This window comes from Neltuma alba, unplaced genomic scaffold, assembly GCF_004799145.2.
Source record: "Neltuma alba isolate B1F8T4 unplaced genomic scaffold, ASM479914v2 tig00012342_pilon, whole genome shotgun sequence".
NCBI lineage: Eukaryota > Viridiplantae > Streptophyta > Magnoliopsida > Fabales > Fabaceae > Neltuma > Neltuma alba.
The window spans coordinates 1-25,305 of NW_021636851.1; the positions used below are offsets into that span (position 1 = coordinate 1).

General features: G+C 32.8%; 1 protein-coding gene across 1 annotated transcript; it reads right to left on the reverse strand.

The window, feature by feature from the left end:
- Window positions 1-3,182: 3,182 nt before the first annotated feature.
- On the reverse strand, window positions 3,183-7,493 carry LOC114726123 (post-GPI attachment to proteins factor 3-like). The gene is made up of 5 exons (XM_028912687.1): window positions 7,048-7,493; window positions 5,167-5,428; window positions 4,887-5,083; window positions 4,373-4,560; window positions 3,183-3,943 (listed from the first exon to the last, which is right to left on the reverse strand). The coding sequence occupies exons 1-5, from the start codon at window positions 7,149-7,151 to the stop codon at window positions 3,657-3,659; spliced, it is 1,038 nt and encodes a 345-aa protein (XP_028768520.1). The 5' UTR covers window positions 7,152-7,493; the 3' UTR covers window positions 3,183-3,656.
- Between the last annotated feature and the right edge of the window lie 17,812 nt (window positions 7,494-25,305).

Below are 25,305 nucleotides of genomic sequence, written 5' to 3' on the forward strand. Positions count from 1 at the left end.
AAATCAAATTAAAGCTTATAAAATAGACTATACTCTCTTCTAAATTTGAAATTTATAAATTGGACTGAAGGAGGATTATATTTAGAATTGAAAAGAGTATTTACAGTTGGTATGAAGCATGAGGCATTATGCATTATAACTAGCTCACTTACCATACATCGTCGAATAGTTAGTTCATTCTTGCCTTTCTTATTCGAAGGGAAGTTCACAGTTTAAATGCCGATTTTACCCTTACTTCGGGGAACGCATATTTATCCAATCCCTAAATTAAGGGAAGTTTACAGTTTTTGTTTGTGTAATCAGAAAAATTGTTCGGCCAATTAAGATCAATAATTGAGAGAGCAACTTCAAGCCATAAGTGAAAAGTAATAATGTTGGCAGGAAAAAATAAAAATAAATAAAAATAATATTCAAAGGAGACTTCTATAATTATGCCAATTGCCAAGTGGCGCAGAAAAAACCATATTTGCTTCTTTCGTAAGCGTAAGTATTTGTCCGGAGGACTGGGAATCCGCCATTGATGCGGCACTGTTGAATTGATCAAATTTTTGTATTTTTACTTTATTAATCGCTCCCTCCCTCCGATACAAATATAATTTTTTAACTAATTTGTAAATTAAATAATTGTTAAAATGGTTCTGTAATTAATAAGTAAAGATTTCGTAATCTTTTTCTAAAAATATCCTATTATTTAATGAGTATAAAAATGTTGTAATTTTTTTAGCTGAAAAAAATGTTCTAATCAATATGGTGTTACAGGAAATAATATATTAAAATAAAAATAGATAGGAGGAATTGGATCTTATATTTAGAAATAAATGAAACTTTCAAAACAACCCTTATTTATGATCATAGGGAGCAGGCTGGGTGGGCTTGAATAAATTTTCTGGCTGGCTTTAAGGGAGCTTCCTGTTTTGAATGGCTAGGAACCTTTTGAGTATGACCATATTTATGAGTTATGTTGCATCATCATTTTGAAATATTTTTTTCAATGATAGTCAATATTCTGAATTAGTTTTTGAGGTGTTCATCACTTTATTTTTAGTAACACTTAGCATCATAAACTTATAATATTAAATGCCATTCCATTACAAAATTTTGCATGTGTTAAATGCTTAAAAAGTTATTTTTTTATTCTTATGTAAGACCTATTTACCTAATTTAACATTTCAATATAATTAAAAAGTTAAGTAAATTAGTTATTATAAGAAATATGATATTTTTTTTTTCTAAAACCCTATAATTATCTTTCTTAATATCCTTCCTCCATCTCCTATTTGATTATAATTGAGAGAATATCAAAAAGAATAATTTAGAAAAAATTAAAAATATGAAAAATAGGTCTTCCGTTTAAAATTAATATCAACTCAACAATTAAACCTTAAAATACCTAGTGTTATTGAAAAAATAACTTTAAAATACTAGATGCACCAAAAATTAGCCTAAGATATGAAATATTACTGAAAAAAAATATTTCAAGATATTGAATTCTAGTTAACCCATTATTTATTTATTAATAAAATGTTCTGACTTTTGAGCGGCTTATTGGTCAAAGCAGATTTTTTTTGGGGGCTTCAACAGGTCAAAGCAAATATCGAACTGTACTTTTAAGAAGGTTTAGATAAAAATCAAATCATAATTTTAAAAGTGGTTTTACAACATACAAAATAAATGTTAGAAAAATTTTATTTCAATTTGCGTAAAAACACTTTCTAAAAGTGCTTTTACCACAAACCAAATACTCTTAGGGAGCGTTTGGATAGAAACCAAACTATAATTTTAAAAATACTTTTACAGTATATGAGGAGCCTGTTTCGTTTTGCAGAAAAAATCCTTTTTAAAAGCAATTTTTTAGGTTCCCAAACACCCCTTTAGTTTTAGTGCTCAATTCACTTATCAAATTTGCACCGTACAAACGTGACTAATCCTAATTGATTGTTTCTACAAGTTATGCTTGATCCTTTTGACAACTTTGGAACGGTGAAATAATGATTAGACACTTGTTTTAGGCTTTGTAATAAATGCGATTGGGGTTATTAAACATACAATGGTCAAATTTTGATTGGCTGGTTGCTCTGCGTGGGAGGATCTTTGTTTTGGCTGCTTCGTGCTTGAGAGGCATTTGAATCCTGTTAAAACGGTCCACATGGGCTTCTTTTTCCGCGGATAAATGGGCTTTGATTTGTACTTATGGCTTTTGGGTTCTCACAATTTTCCCTTGCCTTTTTATTTTAGTGTGTCCTTAGAGGCCCTAACTAGTGTTATTGGTAGATTGGTCTGATGGAGACTTTTGCGTGATGTGGAGACTTGAATCATCTAATGGAGTGGTTTTGGGCCCAAAATATGGATTCAGAAAGTTGTAAAATTTGACAGCAAAAGTACGGCTCGATAATAACTAGGCAATTTGACCACAATGAACCATATTTTCATTCAAGTTGGAGCTTAGCGGCACCAAGTATGGTCGTTCATACAAAAAGCCTTCGCTGATGCGTTAAAGTTTGAAAAGACAAAAATACTTCCAGAGATAAGCTTCAAGAGCAGTCAAGATAATATGATCATTGGACAAGCAATTATATGCATTTAACAGATAGACAAATACAGGCGCAAGAAAGCCTTTGTGGCTTTGAATAGGTTCAATTCTCTCAAAACATGCTCTGTCAATATAGCGATTCATGCAAGTTCATAATGTTTTATAAAATTGAAGCTAGATAGAGTTTAAACGATGAAAGGAATTAGGCAAGGAAATCTTATTTCTTCATGCCTTTATGTTCTATGCATGGATAGGTTATTCCGTTGACTTGTAATAAAGCAAAGAGAGGAAGTTAGCTAGATACCTTTCAAGGCCGGTCCTTTCAGTTGTTTGACAGGCATAAATAATAACATGACAAATTTGATATACGAACCTTTGGGGCGTATACTTATACCCCACCAAGCCCTGCCTTTGCCAGATGAATCAAAAAAGGGATAGGGGAGGGGGGCATAGAGTATTTTCATTTCAAGAGATTGTCTCATCGATGGAAATGAGTATATCATGTCCAACTAATGTAACAAATGCAAATAAATTCTAATTAAGTCTATCTCTCAAGTTAGACTGCAAATGTATTTGATTCCTTAACATTCAAATCATGTAAGTGAATATTTTGACTAGCTTGCTCAGAAAATGCGGCAACAAAGCATCAATATGAAATATTAAATTTATAACAAACCACGCTACTCTTAAGGCATGAACATTACAACATATCTCAAACTGTGTAATGCATATGAAAAGGCATCTAATTTTCATTTTCATGGAAAGTCGGACACGTTTGAAAGTCACACTATTCCTTCATTTCATCCAGCCATTAATTCAATCCCATTTCTGTTGTTACATCATTTCCTAGAGAATATATGGGGCTGATAGTGGTTGTCAAGAAGGAAGGGACTTCTTAAAACAGAGAACTAGGCAAAGCAAATGTAGATTCCAGTTTAAAAAACAAAAGGATCCCTCACATGAGGGAGGTGAAATAATATGGCATTTACCAAACAAACCCAGGAAGGGAACCATCGTGGAAAGCATCGGAATCAAATGCATACACGAGGAAAAAGATAGTTCTAATTCACAAACAAAAGCAAGCTTGTCGTGTCTGATCCAACCCCTATGTTCGCTGAGTCAAATACTATTTCACCTTCTTGACAAGCGATGTGGTGGTGAACTCAGCATCATCCCTGATAAAGCTCCACCACAGGTATGAAAGAGGGATTGTGGTTGCATGCCAAAGAGCATGAGCATCCACATAACCCATGTAAGGTGGGAAGTCATATATCTCCAAGAGCATAGCCAGCCCTCCTCCCACCACCACCACCCATAACTTTAACCGTGCTGGGTGACGGCAAGCACCTGCCCAAATTGCCCAAATTAAAAGCTGGGAAATAGCCATCACAAGGCACACTTTCATGTTCCAACCTGCAAAACAATATGCTATCAGCACATCCCCCCAAGAGCACTCCATGACCAACAGATTGATAACTATATAGGAACAAGTCATATTCGAATGATTTATATTGACCACAAGTCAAAGAAGTTAATCTTATTGAAAAAAGTCATCACTTACCATATTGTAGGAAGCTCACAAATATGTTCATAAACGAGAGCAGAAGTGGGAAAATACAAACCAAACCAGGACCACTAGAACTTAAGGATAAAAGAAGTGTTAAATAATAAGGAGTTATTAGCAATGAAGACAACGATTGCAAAACCAAGGATAAAGTGATTAACGAAAACAACAAAGATTTCCATATATTGGAGTAATCTTCAGTCATTTTCAGCATCATTAAGAGAATAATTATCAGATGCATCATTTAACAGTTATCTCATTTGAAAATAGAATATTACCATAATCAAGTTGGTAGAAATTTAGAAACAGGATATGAGTTGTCAGAAAAGCAATCAGGGGAGCAGCAACCATGACTCTTGAAGCCTCATCTCTCAAATTAAATGCCCGGAGTATCGACAGAATGAGGGTAAATCCCAGCAAGGCCACAGCAGAAGAATAATCCAGCCTTTCTGTTAATTCCACATCTCTACAAAGAGTAGATTAAAATTACCCAGTAAACGACAAAATTTACAAATATAATAACACTAAAACCGCTCTATTCAAATTCAATTGATTCCTATGAAGAAAAATATTTTATGCCCTTGATATGGAAGACAAAAAAAAATGATGGCACAATGTAGAAAATCCTTCCCTTATTGATGAGCCTTAAGATTACTACTGAGTAAAATTTCAATGTTTAGTAACCAGGAAGAAAATAACAACTGCACTTCAAGGGGTCATTCTTCAATCTTCAACACTAAATTATAGAGTACAGTCAAGATGTCTAGGCTAAACAAGGAGAGGACCACTTACCTACTATGAAATACAGCACTCCAAAACCATGAATTCATTGATAGTATCCCATAGATGTGCCACAAGCCAGTGAACTCATAGTATGTCTTCTTATTTGATCTCAAAGGCAACTTATAGTACACAAGAATGAAAAAGGATACCCAACCATGGAATTGCACAGCGAGATTAAGGGCAGAGAGTGCCACAGCGACAGGCTCCTAAAACCATAGATAAAATAACCAAATGTGAGAATGACCAAAGAAAAAACTGGATTATTTCTTATAGAGATCTATGTAAGAACCTGAATCCCATAAACACGCTGAAATGGCCATTTTCCATGATATTTAACAGGCTTGCCACCAAGTTTCATTCTTTCTCCCTCTCTAGATAGCATGCAATAGTAGCGACAGTCGGTGCGGCAATCCCACTGTTTCCACCTCAGGTAAAGGGGTTCATGCATATACCATGGACCATCAATTGGTTTTCCGTCTGATGAAAATTTACAATGTTGAAAGCATGTAGTCCCTACACATCCAGTTTTCTCACACTGCTCCACACAACTCCTAATGATTGACAGAAATAATGATAATTAAAAAAAATGATGATATGATGGACTATAGGGTGACACAATAATGTTATTTGTGATGTCAACAATAGATCTCAAGATACATATTTTCAGCTTAGTGGTCATTTCAGGATCAGTCAGACAAAAACATTTATGGCATACTACCCCAAGAATTAGTAAGCCAATAGTTTCCCTAAGATGACTTTAAAATCAATTTCATAAACGCATGATGTTCTATCTAATCTAATCTTTTTATTTATGCCCGATTAAAAAAAAAAAAAAAAGAAGTCTGCCAGCTGCTAGAGTACCTAAAACTACAGTCGAGTGAACTAGTGTCTCAACATATGCATGTTGCATAATATCTCACCATTTGTCAGTGCTATTTTTAATCATTTAATTCCAGAAAAGAATGACCCAAATAGGGCACTTCTCCTCGAGCTTACTCAAGTCCTAGCTATAAAATCTACTCACAATGAACAAATCAATTGATAAATGACTTAAATTCTCTAAATTTACCCGGATCTACTTGACATATTGTTGCTTCAAATTTCAGGAGCTAGTAGAAGAGTTCAGGAAATACAAGAGCGATGTGAATATTCACAGGTACCCTTGAAGGCTTTGATTCACTTTGCCAAAGAAAACTTTTAAGACGTTAGAACATATGCCTAGAGCTTTTCTTTCATGAAGGAAATATGGTCAAGCCAAGACAAATATGCTAGATCACAGGCAGAGCAGCTGTAAGCCTATGGATATATCAAGTGTGGGCAAAGAACAGAGCCCCTACTCTTGTCCTTACAACTGATTCAAGTAGTTTATTTACAAATGGCTCGGTGGAAAGAAGCTATTCACTGCACCTATGACACTCATGATTTATAAACCTAATATCTCCAGAAAATAAAGAACAGGTGTGCTTATTGGGAGTGGATGCTGGAGCAGCTTATATTGTCAATATATCTTGACATGGGTGATACACAAAGACCAGTAGTCACCAAGAATCCAAAATATATTTACATACAAGTTCCATCAAACCATGACTGATATGGCAGTATTTAACTTAAAGTTGCAACTGCTAAGATCAATCTAAAACCATAATATAGGAGCACCAATTGATGCTGGGTAAAGATTCTGCCAGTATGATCTCGTTTTAAGTTATAACTGTATACTATTCTAACAAAAGTAAGTTATCTCCTTGAGGAAACAATTCTCAAATCTTAAATCATTATCGGTCTCCCCTTTCTCAATCACTACAACCATCTTCAAAATTTTCAAAGCATCACTACACTCACACTCCATTCTTGACATATGATGAAGAGTACAGCACCTGTATTTATGGAGGCAGTACAACTTCCAGAAATTTCATATGTAATTATATAATAAATTGCAAAATAGAAATTGGAGAAATAACTAAAACTAACCGCATAATACAGATTTTGCGGATAGGGTTATCTGAAGCATTCTGTGCACACTTTGAAAATACCGATTCCAATTCTCTTTAATGAATCCAACCAGTAACATAACAGACCATATCAAGTACACACTAGCTACATTTAAAATTAAAATTCGAGTTCTAACAAAACTTAGCCAATAAACAACAGAAGCCAGAAAGCTATCGCTCACTTGTAAAGCGGATCCGCATCGCCATCGCTAGCGTCCAGGCCACGAAGAAGGCACCAGAGAGTGACAAGGAAGAAGACCCAGTGAAACGGAGCCATCCGATTCATGAAAATGCGAAGTCAAAAGGGAAAACAGCCTTCAGAATTCAAACAAAATCGACGGCGACCTGGAGGGTTTTGCATGGACGAAAGAAATGAATGGGATTACGTTGATTCACCAAGAAGAAAGGGGACGACAGAGAAAAAGGGAAATTGCGAGTGAAGAAGGTTGATCTCGGAACGAGTGGAGCAGAGGGATTGACTCAGAAGACGAGGAAACGAGTCAGCTAGAGAGCAAGTTGGATATGGAATATGAGGGCAGTGTTGGCCGTTGAGTGCGGATGAAGGGGGCCAAAGCTTGGACCAGCATCTCGGGAGGAGCTTTGATCTCCGAGGAGGCACGCGCAGATGCTAATGCTGTCAATTCATTACTATGTGTGCAATAATCTCATTGTTTACGTTTTATTTGCCCTCTAATCTGTCATTTTGCTTCTTTAGACTTTAATTTAATCAACATGAAGAAAATCACTAAAAAAAAAATCCCCCCATTGTAGAGTTTATGGCCTCAAGGCACCTGAAATTTGGTTAAGGATGCGGGTGGATCGTATTTCCGGCGGGTGCCAATTTTTTTTTTTTAGAATTTCAAAGAAGTCCTAAGAAAGGGAAAAAAAATTACAAAATAAATTATATATGTGTGTCATTCTTAACTTTAGAATCTGTTATTACAGACTACTCATGTTGTTATTAGAACTTTTTAGTAATTATTTCTTTTTTTTAGAACTTAATTGTAACTCTCCCATTTCTTTTCAACTATATACAACCTATTTTTAATTAGGAACAAAATGAAAAATATTTGCATATGAGTGATGATATGTTATACTATCTCATATACATAATATAAGATATTATTTGACTTTTAATTTGATTCTAAATATAAGATTCAATTTATGTTGTCTTTCATTTTTTTTTTAAAGTAATCCTTGTAGTGATAATAGCTCTAATTAATACACTAGATTAATAAGGGTATTTTAAGAAAGATCATACCAATTTATTATATATAATTAATTTAATTAATTTTTTCAATCTACTCAAATTAATCAACTAGCTCTTATATTAATAATCGAAAGTAGCATTCGTTTAAGAGTTTTTTGGTGCGAGGGGAATGGAGGAAAGGAGAGGGAAAGGAAAATCTTAACGAGCTCGATTTAAAAAATTAAATAAGTAGGATTAAAAACTTTAAGTTAATTTAGCATGCTTTTTTATCTTATATTTGGTTTTATCAAAATTTTATAACTCTATTTTTTTAATTTTTAAATCAACCTCATTAAAATTTATTTTCCTATATCTTTCCCTCCAATTCCTCGGTACTAAGCACAGGGTAGGGGCCCTAGTCAATAGACATGATTGGGTAATAAATTAATTAAATTTTACAATGAGGGATTTCCTAGCAATTTTCTCATCAACCTGCATATGCGTAATATATAAAAAAAAATGTGAATTTACTTATTTATTCCTCAAATTTAAAATAGTATAGTTTCTTTTATTTGAAAATGTTAAAATATTTTCACTTAATATTAACTCATAATTATTCATCTATTTTTTTTTTAATTTGAGACACAAGAACACATGTTTGATAACCATGAGTTCTGCCCACCCAATGCCGCCCCAATAATTGTGCATTGAAGAATTGGACATTAATTTATTATTAGTGTAATTTAATTGAAGATTCCTTTCTTTAAGAAAATTTTAAAATGAAAGAAAAACCAATTTAATATGGATCTTTAGGATCATACTCTTTCATAACTTAATCAAATTATTTTTCTTTTTTTGCCAACTAATCAAATTAATACATATACCAATGCAGATTTTGAAATCTGGACCTCCACCGAGTGGGGAGGTGACGTTGCCATTATTTCATAATGTAATTTATTTTTCTTTGAATTGCCTTCAAGAAAGGAATCTTCTGTTAAGTGACATTTAAAATAAATTAATGTCCCTTGTCCAATTATTAATGCGAGAAGTACTCATGATTATTGAGCATGTGTTCTTTTACCAATAATATAATAACACATGAATACTAATTAGAAGTCATATGATGTTGAAAGATTTAAATATTTTTTTTATGTGAAACACTGTATCATTTAATTTAAAATATATTAAAATAAGTTTATTTTAATAAAAAATAAAATTATTATCATTATAACTTAGAGTTATGGTTAATCCAACAATTTAAAGTATTTTTTCAAATACAATAACATCTTAGACTATTTTGGAATTCATCCAACACATTGGAAGATTGTTATTCATCCAATATCCTAAAATATTTTTTAAGTGTGTCTTGTACTTTAAATAACCTAAATTTTAAATCCTAAATTAGAGTACTTGAGATACCTGAATAAATATTTCGATATATTAAGTAAATCACAAAATATTTTGGGATATTAGAAACACTTAAAAAAATATTTGATATGTTAGATGAATTGCAAAATATTTTAAAATAATGGATGTATTTGAAAAAAATACTTTAGGGTGCTAAATGAATATCAACCCTTTAATCCATCATCAAAGTATATTATATTTATATATAACCTAATAATCAGATATATATTTAACAAAAATAAAGTAACTATAACAAAAATAAAATAACTATATTTTCCAATTAACAGTAAAATAAATTATAATTATGATTTTTAATAGAGAAATAAACTATATAATAAAACAAAAATCAGTATGAAAATACATTTTGAATATGTGAAAAGACGTGAAACTCATTCTAGCTTGTTATCAATATATAATCGAAAAATCTTCCACCCAAGCTAGCCCTTACAAATGGCTTTGTTTAAGCCATAACTCATATATTAATGAAGCCTCAGGCTTCATGTAAGCCAGTACATTGAGAGGCAAATTCAAAATTTAAAACCCACTCCAAATATAGCTTCATTATCACTCTTTTATTTTTGTCGGAATGAGTTTAAGTGCTCACCTTAAAAATAACACTCAGAACTCATCTTATCTAGACTATTTATATGAGATTTAGATGGTGTAGATTTAATTTCTTTTTTTGTTTTATTTTTTAAAATAATTATTTTAATAAGTATAGACAATGCAGATCAGATCTAAATCGTCTAAAAGAGATTAGCTCTTAAGATGAGCACCCAAACAGGTTCTCTTTTTTTTTTTGTTGCCTTTGTTTGTTCTTTCAAAATTCCAAATCAACAGCTATCTGTTCCCTCCCTTTCTCTTTACTTTTCTTCTTTCTACCCGATCTAATTTTTTTATTTGTCAAGCATAATACTCTCTCTGCATACTTTCACGCGTTTTTTTTGTTCTCATTCTCTTCCTCTCCTCAAACTCGGCTTTTTTTTTTACCCATATGTGATAAATAGTAAAAAAAAAATTTGTTCAGATGTGATATGATCAAAAATACTTACTAAAATGTCATAGTTAAAAATTATTCAAAGTGTGATTGATTTCACATTTGTACAGAACTCATTCAGACTGAGAATGAGTTTAGTGAAACCCACGTTACAAAACTAAAACTCTTTCTTAGCAAGAATGATTTCAGTGAGGCCCACCTTCCAAAAGTAAATCCATTTTGTATTTTATCTACACCTTTCCCCATAAGCAATTTTCCTTCATATGCTTCTTTCATTTCCACGTGCAAAAGGCTGCTCATGGACATGCTATATTTTCCTTCCCCATGTATTCCCATTAGCATAGGCCTATGTGTTGGCGGCAGCACCTGCAAAAATAGTTAATCCGAGTCACGTCTTAAGGACGCTGTCCTTAAGAGCTATTCCGCAACCACCGGTAGATAAGGATGCGGCACTCCTCAGGATTAAACGGATCCTTCCTGTAAAACAGGGTGAACAGAACAGCAGAAGATAGTAGTAAACTCAGCAAGTAAGAAAGCACACAAGAGGGGGAAGAAAGGAGCTCGAAAACTCTAGAGCTGTGTGTGTAACCTTAGAATGAAACACCCTTTTATAGGCCCCATATATTTTGAACGTTGGCAGCCTTCTTTTCACATTAAGTGGTCAGTTTTATAGAATTAAACGCATGCCATCAATTTAGGGACGTTGCAAAATCATGGACGTTGGGAGTGAATGGAGAATCCGTTCACTATTTCAAACATTCTTAATATATGATTGTTTAATGTATTAAATGTATTTGAATGGACCTGATTTCAAATTGCTTCAACCGTTTTTATTTAGATTGAAGGGACCGTAATAAAAAACCTGCCGTTTTTATTTGAAACCTTCCACCGTTTGATACACACAAAAATAATAAATACTCATTAAGAATTTTCAAACACTCAATCTTTAAGGCATTGAAAATCCGTTTATGATATTAAAACTCTAAAATATTTGATTTTCCTATTCCTAATAATAATAGGAAAATATGTCCATGATTAATGCTCAATTTTTATTTTTATCTTCCCACATTCCTAATTAATGTAGGATCCTTTCTTTGACACACCCAAAAAATATTACAACACTATGGAGTAGTCACTCAAAAATCTCCTCAGCTCACACCTGGTCGAGTCTCTTTTTTTGTTTTTTGTGCATATGAGTGTACAGTATACATTTCATTATTGGGTATATAATGCATGCAACGTTTATTTTTTCCCCACTCAAATCTGCATTTCTCTTTACTACCTCAGTTCTCTAGCTTCTTTCATTCTTCTTCCTCCTTCCACAATTTTGTTCACTGAAGTTTGTGGTGTGTGCTATCTTGCAAACATTGTATATATTTTATCTCAACTTGAAGCTTGATTATTTATCTTACTAAAGTGCATTCTCTTGATTAATTTCTTTTATAATTTTTGCACGTATTTTGCTAAATGATGGGCAAGAATTTTATATTTAGTCATTTTTACTTATTGAGTTTCTTTTAATTAAAAAATTTAGACATATAATTAATTTTCATATAAAATAAATTGCAGTTAAATTTTTTATAATCAAATTAAATATATATTGAGTAGATAGTGTTTGAGTAAATATATATCTAGTTAGATAGTGTTTGGTTGTGAGCTTATTCTGGTTAATAAAAACTAGCACTAAATGATGCCAAAATTTTCCTAATAAAAAAGTATTGATGGTGGGATTAATAATGATGAAAGAAAGGAGTGTTTTTTTATTAATTTTCCTCCCTAAAAGAAGCTCTCTTTAGCACTAAAATAATTATCAATTATTATATTAATATCAAAATATAAAATCATAAGGACCTGCTGCCGCACAACAGTATGGTATCTCTTGTCTTGTCTCCAACATTTGTTAACTAAGAATTTTTTTTAATTCATATTTTTTATAATATTTAATTATAATATTGTTTGAATAAAATGGAATATATCAAATAATGAATAGAAAATTATTTTTTAATATATTTAAAATATGTAATTTACATTATTATTTTTATATTTATATATTAGAATTTATAATATAATTTTAATATATAACGTTTATTTTAAATTTAAGTTAATATTTTTAATTTAATAAATTTAACATATTAATATTTTTATGATAGATGTTCCATGGTCATTATTTCTTTAAAGATATTGCAGGTTATTGTCTTACTTAAAAATGTAAATGAGTTTCTAAATAAAAGAGTAGTCTAATTTTTATAACGCTAGTAAATGATTAGTTGTATAACTCTCTTTTGAAAAATATATATAAATAATTGAATTAAAAAATAATGATATTATGGAGTTAATTTAGTTTTACTATTTACGTCTACTTAATTAATAATTATAATGTAATATTTAGGAAGCAGAATGGATCATAGAAAGGAGTTTGTGTGTATATTTGTAAATGGACAAATTTTTAACAGCTGAACCAGTGCAACATTTGAGTCTAATAGAGTAAAAGTAGTGAAAGTTTATCCAAATATTACATTGGGTAGATTGAAGGAGTTATTGGACAAAAGCTATGACTTTCTATGACAAATCTAGTATACAAATATCTTACGTGCATAAATCCACCACAATACCAAGCATGCAATCTAGAAGATGATTCAGATGTACAACGAATATGGCAAGTAAGTCATCGATTCTCAGCTTAGTTAACATGTGTAAAGTTAGATGCCAATATATGTGACTTAGAAGATGATAGCCATATTGAATCACAACTAATGAACAACAATATTGGAAACAATCTTCCATCAAGCAGTAATCGGTGAACATTGTAGAAGAAGAATCCATGTTTAGCAATCACATGGAAAATCTTCACCCAATTAAACTTCCCCTAGATAATGGCAACAACGGACTGTTTTGTTCTCTTCCCATAGATGAATTTGAGGATGAGGATGGATATGATTCTTATTTAAATGTTATTGACAGGAATGTTAATGATGACAATGATGAACATGACGAGATAAATTAGGACAATGAGCTAGCATCTGCTTTCTTCTCGCATATTAATGTTGAGTCAACTGTGGCTTTTAAGTTTAGCAAACTAGAAGAAAGTTCACCTTTCAGTCATAATGAAGAGTTACATATCAAAAAGATGTTTAGCAATATTCGTGTTTTAAGATGCGCAGTCAAGTTATACTTTGTTCCAGTTTATTACACATTCAAGGTCTATTATTCATGTAAAAAGTATAAAGAACATCAATGTATTAACTATGGTGTTAAGAGCTTGTAAGAAGAAAAATAGAAACTTTTGGTAGATTACAAAATATGGGGGCCCACACAGGCTTAAGTACATTATTAACTCAAGACCATCTAAAGTTAGATGCTGATGTTTTATTATCTTATATCATGGCAATAATAACTGACAAGCCAAATGTAAAAGTGTCTCAAATTATAGAGAGGATACAATCCATGTTTGGTTATACAATATCATATAAGACGACATAGAATGCAAAACAATTAGCCATTGTTGTTGCTTTTGGGAATTGAGAGATCTCATATTCCTTACTTCTAAGGTGGTTGGTCATAGTACAACACTGCATGCTTGAATCATACATATATTTTTCAAATAAACAGTGCTCTTAAGTCAATACAAATGAGGAACCAATTGAAATATTTCGCCATGTGTTTTGGGCATTCAAGTCATGCATTGATGCATTTCCACACCTAAAGCCCATTATACAAGTTGATAGAACATTCTTATATGGAAAGTAAAAAGGCACATTACTTATGACCATATCATAAGATGGTAATAGAAATGTTATGTCGCTTGCATTTACGGTAGTTGAAGGGGAGACAAGATCTGCTTGGATATGGTTTTTATACCATGTGTGCCACTATGTTGTAAAAGATAGAATAGAAATTTGTTTAATTTCAAACAGACATCATTCAATTTTGGCTACTGTTTCTAATTGTCAACTTGGATGGTAGCCACTAAATGCACATCATGTTTTTTGCCTGCGACACATGACCTAAAGTCTTCACAAAGCACATGGAATTAATTTTGTTGAAAGAGAAATTTATAAATATTGGTGAGATTCTTTGTGTTATTTCATGATATACTAACTTTATTATTTTATGATTATCTTTAACAAGTTAGTAGCTATTTGTAGGGTATGCATATAAATATCATGTCATTGACCAACAATTAGTAGAGATAGCATTGCAATATGCACCTGCTACTAGATAGATTGGAGCCATCTCAACGTTATAGATGCACGACAACCAACCTTGCAGAGTGCATGAATAGGGTATTCAAAGGTGTTTGAAGTCTATCAATAACTAGCTTGGTAAAGACAATCATGTATAGAGTTAACTTTTTGTTAGTGTCTCAAAAAACACTTGATAAGCTGCAATTTGTGCATTAACTTATTGGATAGACTTCACTATTATATGCACGAGTGAATTGTTAAACTTGTACATCATCTGCATCATCAAGTAAGCAATTAAAGTGCTTTTCCAACCAACTCATAAGTAGTCATTATCTATGTATTCTATTTGCAGGCAGTCTAACTTTTAGAAGCCATTCACAAACATCTAGCTAATTAAAGTTAGTTTTTTCAATGACAAGCATTCCTACATATGGAATGCCTAACTGTATAGGAGCATCCTCTAAGGCTATTGTGCATTGTCAATTATATTGGGTACTAATAATGTACCTTTCACTACTTTATAATCTGGAAAAAGTTGAAAATTTTAGTTAGGATTTAGCAGTTTTGGCTCATCTATACAGAGAATTATGTAATACTACCAATCCAGCTAAGGATGGGATTCGAGGGTACTTATCATTATTATATTTATGGGCATGGGATCGATTCCCTTTGCTACTACCACAATGACTTGTATCTTCATATCTACAATATGATATCTACCCTCTCTTACCTCCTTTACATTTCATGTGTGCCGAACTTGCACAACAAATATTTGACATGTACTTATTATTGAAATCTTACAAATTTAAATACTACTTTTTTTTGTTGATAATGCTAGATGGAAATGCAGGACAAAATCCTTGTCTAAACATTATGTCCTTACATTAATATAAGAATTTGTTTAATAGAATGACCAATGACGATATAATTTGGCAACCATATGAGTCTTCTAAAGTGCGCTAATTAATTCCAAAGTATTGCTTGGTAACACTTAAAATTTAGCTAACTTCAGTTCCTCTAATATTTTTCATATTATAGAATGGCATCGCCCTAATCGCGTACTAAGACAATTCAATCGTTAACAACTTATTCCTATCATACCTGTTCATTTAGGAAATTACCATACAATATAACTACGTGGCAGAATAACTATAAATTGGACTCAATAATACTCTAATTTCATTAAAGCATGGAATGGATAGCTACATGCTATTGCTAATACTCCTCTAGCACTTATTGAATTTAATCAAATATTTGAGTACATGCAAGGGTATTGGAGACATACAAGATAATAGATCCAACATATTAGTGATGATATTAGCTATATGGTATTTTTTTTTGTTTTTTTCCCATCAATATCATCATTTTTTTATATAAAAAATTTTATAACCTAATGTTTTACTTATTTCAAGCTAATATAGTAGAACAATTATATAGGCTAACAATTAATTCTTGTTTAACATGGGGGTATTCATGGGACGAGACGGCATGGGACAGGGAGGACCCCATCCTAGTCCCGTCCCAAAAATTGGGACGGGACAGCCTTTTTTTCTCATGTCCCATCCCGATTAGGACCCGTATAGTCTTTTAATTTTTTTTATTTGAAAATCAGCTTTACATAAAACGTAAAAAAAATATCCATGATAAAAATTGTGCAAAAAATAGATAACAACTAGCCAAAATTGGTAGTGATCGAAAATTGGTAACAAAAAAAGTTTCTAATAATCTTAAAAGATAAAAAAATAAATAAACTTAAAATGACCACTAAAAAATATCACAAAACTCTTATAGAAAAACTTGTAAATAACATGATCAAAGTAACAATCATTAGCTACAAGCTTCCACTAAGGTAACAATTATAGTTGCCAACTACGGGTTTCAACAAATTATAACAAGTAAGTCCAAAATAAAACAACTTAATCAATGTAGCAGCCAACATGAATGAACAATAAACAATTCAACATTTTCTAGTTCTTCGATCCTTCCTCTTTGTCTAAAATATTTAAAGCTACTAATTCTTCTACAAAAAAGAAACACAAGGCAAAAAAAAATTACCACTAAATTAACAAATGTGAACAAAATGGGAATTAAATAAAACAATAAATAGATATTACCTTGTACTATGACATTAGTGTCGTTGAAGTTATCAGTATCAAGTCCTTTTAGTTTTACTATTGATGGAGATAGCCAATTTTGTGTGCAAATTAGTGCCTCAGCCATCTTTGATGACAGCGAACTTCTAAATTCATCAATGATATGGCCACCTGTACTAAATGCAGATTTTGAAGAAACAGTAGAGACACGCATGGCTAACACATCACGTGCAATTAATGAAAGGATCTTGTACTTAAAGCTATTCACTTTCCACCATCCCAAAATATCAAAGTCAGGATCACGTGCTTCAGCTAGCTTAGCTTGAAGATACTTGTCTACCTCTGCATATTTATCTGCCAAAATCTCATTGTCATTGTTAGTAAGGAATCATTGCAATGAAGACCTGGAACCTAACAAGGTTCTACATGTTTGAGTCGAAGAAGCATTATTACCACTTGTTTGTGCTTGACTCTGAGTTTGACTAGTTGATGTGCCAAGCCTATTTGAATAATGATCATACAAACAATACAAGACTTTTGAGACTTCTTTTGCCATGGCTTCTTGTTGTGCAACATCACAAAATATATCCCCAAAAGCATATTTCAAATATTTCATTTTATACCTAGGGTCAAGTACAACTGCTATCACTAGTAGAGGATTAAGATTTTCTAACCTTCCCCAATACTTATTATACTTGCTTTACATACTCTTAGCCATGTCAGCCACCAAAGAACTAGGATCATTTGCACTTTTATTTAGCATAATAAACACATCAACTATTTGTTGGAAGCATAAATTTGAGGTAACATAAAGTGATCCTGAAAATTGTAAAGTGATGTCATAGAATTCTTGCAAGAACAAAACAAAATCTTTTGCATCTTTCCAATCCAAAGCATCAGGAGGACCAACTAATTTTTTTTTTTAAGAAATTGGTTGTGTTATCTATATCTTCTTTCTCCATCCTTTCAAAAACATTGTTGAATTTAATGGCACGCTCCAACATCATGTAAGTTGAATTCCACCTAGTTGGACAATCCATGATAAGTAAACTCTTTGAATCAATTTTCATTTTCTCCACAAGCTGTTTGAATTTACGAAACCTTGCTGGAGAACTTCGTACATACTTAACGGCATTTCGAATGCTTTCAATACACCTATGCATATCCTTTACACCATCAGAAACAACCAAGTTCAAAATATGTGCACAACACCGCAAGTACAAGAAGTCTCCATCACATACTAAACCATTCTAATGTTTTAGAACATCTTTCAATTTTGCTACTGCAATGTCGTTTGAAGAAGCATTATCAACTGTGATGGTAAAAACTTTATCAATACTCCAAAATAATAAGCATTTCTCAATTTCAGCTACAATTGTATCACCCTTATGGTTTTCAACTGCACAAAAATTCAATATTCGCTTTTGGTATGTCCAATCTTCATCAATCTAATGAGCAGTCAAGCACATGTAGTTAGAATTCTAATTAGAACTCCAAGTATTTGTAGTGAGGGAAACACAGACTTTTTTTCTTTTAAAATACCTTCTCAAATTTGTTGCTTCTTGAAGGTACAACTTCAAGCAATCCCTAGTAATTGTTGCTTGTGAGGGAATATGAAAGCGAGGTTCTAATTCACTCAATAGCCCTTTAAAACCCTCACCTTCAACAATCCGAAAAGGCATTTCATCCAATATCAAAAATTTTTGCAAGAGCTGTTTTACATTGTTCTTGATTAAATAAATGATGAGTCAAAGTATTAGTGGTTCCTATGCAAGAACTCGATAACAAAGATTGCTTGAATTTGTTAGCTCTATTCGGATTTCTTGGACACCTATTTACATGTTTTAGCAATCCATTTGTGACATATGTAAGGCCACAAGCAATTGTTTTTTTAGCAAAACTTACACTTTGCTCGGAGTTCCCCTTTTGAGTCTAAAGAAGGCCTTTCAAAATGCTCCCAAACAGAAGATCTATGTCTTTTTCTTGATCCTTCTTCTTCTTCTCCTTCTCCTACATTATTTGTTACATTTGCGTCTTTTTCCTCTTTAGTAACAAGTGCTGATGCAATTTGAGTTTGGGGATCTACTTCAGTTTTTTGTATGCTTTCTCCAAGTGTTTCTGTAGAGGCCATTGTTCTTTCCAATGTAAAGACACGGCACCTTTTAAAAGTTAAATACTAGTCCTGCCAACAAAATCAACAAAATAAAAAAGAATGATGCTACTCAATTTTTTAAATTAAAAGTTCAATGGCCACTCACTATAAGGGAACAAAACAATGAACATTATTTTAATTAAAGTAATATTTATAGTAGAGAGTTATTAAGCCTTTGACACTACACATAGTCGCATAGACCCACATCATATCATGGAATGGAAATAAAAAAATGAACATGTTATTTGAAAGTTCAAAGGCAAATCGCAGAAAGGACAAAACAAAGAAAACAAAATTAAAAAAAAAACATAAAACCTTGCAAAGGAGTGATATGGGCAGAGGCAAAAGTGTGAAGGGGATTGAAAGACGACGCGTAGCGGATAAAGCTTTCAATCCCTTGCCTGGATCTACCGATCGCGTTTAAGTCAGGTAGTAAGAAGTATTACCTTCGGTGTTCGGTTTTCGAGTGGCTTGGTGATTCCACCGTTCAGGATGCCTCTGCTCGCCTCCTTTATTGTTCGAAGTCGACAACTCCGGTTGGCTTCCTCTACCGGTATCCACACGAATAGCTCTCCGGTTACAAAAGGCTTGCTAGCGCCCTTTTGTCCGTCTAGGGTTTTCAGAGAATCCGTCCACTCTTATCTCTCTTAGGCCGTCTCTTATCTGTTGGTACTCTCACACTTAAAACCCTAGCTCCTCATATCAAATATATAGGATGCTATAGGTTTAATGAATAATATTTAATTTCGAAATTAACTCTAAATTAATTCCGAAATTAATACAATATCAAATATTGCCTAATCAGATAAGAGAACAATTAAATAAATATGGTTTAAATTAAATCCGTCTCACAGATTTAATTCACCTATTTATTTAATAAAGAGATGACGGAATTAATTTATATATATTTAATTTATCCTTATAAATTAAATCTAACAATTAATATCTCTTATATTTATATAATATATATATACGAATTTATATATATATACACGTCCACCCTATATTATTCATTGAATCTGGACATATCTTAGATTCAATGAATCTAGACATCATAACTCGTGTTGGGCTATTTTGTGTGCGACCCTGTAGGCCCATATGAAGTTGGCAGTGGGCCATTAACTATAATGACTCACAAGTCGTAAGCGGTCTCTAGCAAGACATCACGACTACCCAAATCATATGAGGATCGTTGAACGATGTAACCTTTCATACAATCATATCACGTCCCTTTTGTCACACGACATTTTGGTCATGGATGAGGCATGGAGAATGTCATCCTCCTATTCATGACCGTTACTTTCTCGATCCCTGAGTAGTCTGAGTATAGAAACGGAACTACCTTTCCATTATAGTATGGCCATACATTTCTCAGACTCACTCATCGAGGGGCCCAGTAATGTCTCTCTACGAATGTGAGGGACAAATTCCATCTTGACCATTCACATTCCTCCGCATAAAAAACCACTAAGCCTGAACATAGTCTTTATGATCACTCGGTCAAAAGTGACTTTTGACTAGGTCAAAGCTAAGCGTTTCTCATGTAGGAATCCATGATGATCTTAGGTCAAAGGGCACAGTGACATGGTTTGTATATGAGAGAAGCTTATGACTTAACCCATGCAACTCTCTCATAGCGGGTCGTCCAACACCTTGTACTCTTACATGTGCCTATGACTTTCATTTATATCTCTATATATCTTTAAAGTCATACTGGTCTCATTTCATCTTTGCTCCCACATAGATGACCGACCAGGGACATTTAGGATAAACCATGAGTTATCCAAGGATATTCATCATAGTAAACATGCAAATAATATGATAACGTAATTAATAAATTCATAAATTAACAATGTTCAAAACATAATGATTGGCCCCTAGGGCACAATTTCCAACAAAGTGAAATATTTGTTCAAGTTTAGAGTAGACCAACTTGATCGCAATTTTCAAGTTGAGTAGAGGCTGAACAATTGTTGTACTCTTTCGTCTTCGTGTGGCAATGCCAATGCTGTGAAATTGATTAATTAGGGATTTAGGTTACCTTTATACTTTCTTTTGAAGATAAAAATAAATCATAAAAATTATATTATTATAATATTATTAATATAATAATTTAAGTAAATTTATAAAATATAAAAAAGATAATAATTTGGGGCAAGACACTCCTATCCTACATCCCGTCCCGTCCTGAGTCAATTTTGTCCCGTCCCGTTTTTGTCTCATTCTGAAAATTTTCGAGACAGGACTGTCCTATCCCGAAATGATTGGGTCAAGGACGGGACACCGGGATGGGACATAATTGAACACCCCTAGTTCAACATGCTCTAATTGCATTGATTATGGAAAAAAGGTTCCTTGAGACTATGTAACATCTTACTCATAATTAGAGAATAATAATTTACCCCTTAATTTCTCAGTTGGATTCCTCTGCCTTTGTGACAGCTTTCACAGACTATGAGTAGCATGTGGTAGGACTGAACTTACAACAATATGCAAAAGAGCCACATAGTTTAAAGAGACATGCCTTATTCAATCTCAACAGGTGGTGCATGCTTTCCAGCTAGTCTCATCTCAAGAGAATAATATCATAAGTGGTTCTTTTCCCAGTGGCTTGGTAAGGGATCACACAGTAGGATAAGTGGCAACTAATGTTTCTATCTCTCAAGTGGACACAGTTTCTTGTCTTAGGGCTCGATACAAGCTATTATCTGTGAAAATAGAAGGAAGAGGTCTTTTGATGTGTTAATGCAATCATTAGGCCTTTCTGATAACCCAACCCTAGTAGTGGTAAACTTACCCAAGGGAGATTTTATTTTTGGACCTCAAATGGTTACCCTGAGGTTAGTTTCTAAAGTTACACAACCTTTTGCTCTATCTACCTCGACTTAGCTAAAGTGAGCCCAACTCTTGGCTTTGGGCCTGGGTATAGTACAGGAAATATGGTTTGGTTAGATCCTCTATGGTCTACTTAAGTCTCCCCTTCTGCTCATCAAGGTTTCTCAGGTATAGCCTCTTTTAACCCTCCTAATCTTAATCTCCCTTTTACCTAAGCTTTTCAAAAAAGGGAAAAGATCTTATGAATTTAATAAGGTAAAAAGTTCAGGTAGTGTTTAGGTGTACTACAATGTTAATATAGATATTGTCTTTCATGTGTATTTTACTAGTGTTTATGGTTTCCCTTCCTTTCCTTATCGAGTTATACCATGGGATTGGATTAGAAACACCTCTCATAATATTACTAGTCCTTGGCTTTTATTAGGTGATTTCCATTAGATCCTTTATCCTCGTGGCAAACAAAGCAGAAATAATGAAGTCAGGGAGGCTTTAAATCTTTTACATCTTCCTTCTGACACCCAATTGTTAGAGCTTCCAATGAAGGCCCACACTTCACTTGGTTTAATAACAGCCAAGGGGAAGAGGCAGTTTGGGAGCAGTTAGACTGTGCATTTTTGTAATATCCAATGGTTCCATTGTTTTCCACATTCAAATCTTCAAGTTTTGCCAATAGTTGCCTCTAACTACTCACCTATGCTTTTTGAGATTGATTTATTTTGGGAAAACCATATTGGAGGTACCTATACTTTTTTTCAATTTTCAATTTGGTACCTATGTGTTTTTTGTTCTTAATTAAATCTTTATTTTTCCTCTATTAACATCATTAATCCTTATGTAGAGACTAAAAATATCAATAGAACAAAGTTATAAGAGCTAATGTTGCTAAAAAGATAAAATTAAATGTTTAATTAAAGGGAAAAAAACACATAGGTACCAAATTAAAAATTGAAAGAAAGTATAGGTACCTCCAATATGGTTTTCCCATTTATTTTTAAAGAAAAGATTTAGACCTTTTTTATTTGAAAACTTTTAGCTTAAATTTGATGAATGTGGTGACATAATTAAAAAAGTATGGGAAAAGACTAGTTCACTTCATCTTGCTTTTTAACTTATTTATTGTCTGGAAAATTTAAAAAAAGATATAATCTGATGGAATAAAGTAAAGGTAGGTAAAATTTCCTTTTGTACTTAAACCTCGGAACAAATGATTGCAAACCTACAACTCAAGGTCACATCCAATCCTCTTTCTTTGAGTTGAATTGTGTTTTTAAGAAAGGAATTAAATTTTTGGTATGAATATGTAGAAATACTTTGGGCACAAAAGGCCGAATTGGGTCATTTAAGGGAATAAAGATACCAATTATTTTTGTAATTTAGTTAATAATAAAAGAGTGTTTGCCACCATCACTAAAATTAAAAACACTGACAGGGAATAGGTGAATGATGTTAATGGTATTGAAGATATAGTAGTGTTATACTTTGATAATATTTTAAAGTTTGACACGAAGATGAGTTTCGATCAAATCTTACAAGCCTTAAGCAATACTCCAATCCCCATTTTGTCTGATGCCCACAAATCTCCACTCTTACAACCTTTTTCGAATTTGGAAGTTGATATAGCAATTCAGCAAATGAGGGTAGATGGTGCACTGGGTTTTAGTGGTTTCAATGTTAAATCTTATCAGTCATTTGGAAAGAACTGCAAGTAGATATTCAATCTTTGGTCAGACTTTTTTTTTTTTTTTACTTTAGCCTCTTTTACTTCAATTTTGGTTATTACTCTTATTACTTGAGTTCTAAAGAGGAATTCTTTCAGGGCATAGAGGATTTTCGGCCTATTAATCTTTATGGTATTTTGTATAAAATAATTGCTAAGACTCTTTGCATTAGATTGCAAAAGACATTAGATGACTTGATTTGCCTTTTTCAAAACGCGTCTATTAAAGGAGTTTTGATCAGCGATAATATTCTGGTTGTGTTGGAAGCCATGGGGAAACTTAAGTCCTTGGGAAAAAAACCAGTTGGTATGCAATGAAAATAGACATTAAGAAAGCCTATAATAGTATGTCTTGGAAGTTTTTACATGCAGTGTTCATTAAAATGGGTTTTCCAACAATTTGGATAAACATGTTGATGTATTGTATCAAAATAGTCTCTTATCACATGATGATTAATAGCTCTCCTTCTCACCTTTTTCTTCCTTCTTGTGGTCTGAGATGGGTAATCTACTATCTCCTTATCCTTTTATTTTAGAAGCTAATGTCCTTTCTAGTAGGGGTGTTCACGAGATAGGAGCGAGAGGTGAACAGGAACAGGACAGGACTTTTGTCCCGTGTCCCGTCTTGTCCCTATTTTTTTCCCCTCCAAATTGAGCGCTTTTGTTGGGCCTGATCACTCATTTCCTTCCTTTTTTTTGGGCCTTTAATTTTACTTTGTGGCAATTTTTTCTCTATGATTTTAATTTGGGCCTTTGTATATTACTTTTAAATGTAACAAAAACTCCTCTCACTTCACAATATATTGAAAATATTAACTGTACATCTGAATAAAAATCCTGCGCCTCTCGATAATTTTCAAAAATAAGTAAACTGCAAGCATATGAATTAAAATTCTACACGTCCCTGCCTATTCTTTTTTCTTTTTTCCTAAAACATGGACGCTTCTCCAAAGCTGAAACACAATCCTTGCGAGTTATGTATTAACATCACAAGCCCTTCAATATTTTGAACCACCTTTTAGCAATCCAAGAAGAACACAATAATATAATTTGCAATCCAAGTAGAACAATCCATCATAATAATCCATTTCCAAGACAGTCATAACACAATTTGAGTCCAAACCAAAACTAGCAAAACACAATAATATAAAATTTAAATCCATGACATTAAGGCTAAATCAAAGCAACCAACCAACCACAAAGCAATTTAACTTTCCAAGAGACTTGAAATTGAAGCTGTTAATTGCTCTTCTGCAAAAAAAAAAAAACACCAAAAAAAGAACAATTTGTTAGTGCCTTAGTGGTATAAGGTATTTAAACAAAGTTGAAAAAATAAATTAAATAAAATAAAGAATAAAAATTACCAATGTCAGTATTATTGAAGTTATCAGTATCAAATCCCTTCAGTTTTGATGTAGATAGAGATAACCAATTTTGTGCACAAATTAGTGCCTCAACCATCTTTGTTGATAGAGAACTTCTGAATTCATTAATGACACGACCTCTCGTACTAAATGCAGATTCTGAAGACACGGTGGATATAGGCATGGGCAAGACATCACGTGCAATCAATGAAGGGATTTTGCACTCGGAACCATTTACTTTCCACCATGTCAAAATATCAAAGTTAGGATGAAGCACATCAACTAACTTAGCTTGAAAACACTTGTCCACTTCTGCATACTTATTTGTTTCAACCTCAACCTCATTTTGGGCAACAAATAGTTGTAGTAGAGGCTTAGATTCTAACATTGGCATCTGAACTTGACTTAGACTGGCAGGATCACTTGATGCTTGTGTCTGACTTTGGTTTTAAGGTTCAGATGTGTTTGTTTCATGCCCACTTGAATAGAAGTCGTATGAACG

What these genes read in the sequence shown, in the direction of transcription:
- LOC114726123 (XM_028912687.1), bottom strand. Translation starts at nt 7,151, where the DNA reads ATGAATCGGATGGCTCCGTTTCACTGGGTCTTCTTCCTTGTCACTCTC. An exon ending in GATGCGGATCCGCTTTACAA is followed by an intron (nt 5,429 to 7,047) that starts GTGAGCGATAGC and finishes GTCAATCATTAG; the next exon opens with GAGTTGTGTGGAGCAGTGTG. An exon ending in AGCGTGTTTATGGGATTCAG is followed by an intron (nt 5,084 to 5,166) that starts GTTCTTACATAG and finishes CTATGGTTTTAG; the next exon opens with GAGCCTGTCGCTGTGGCACT.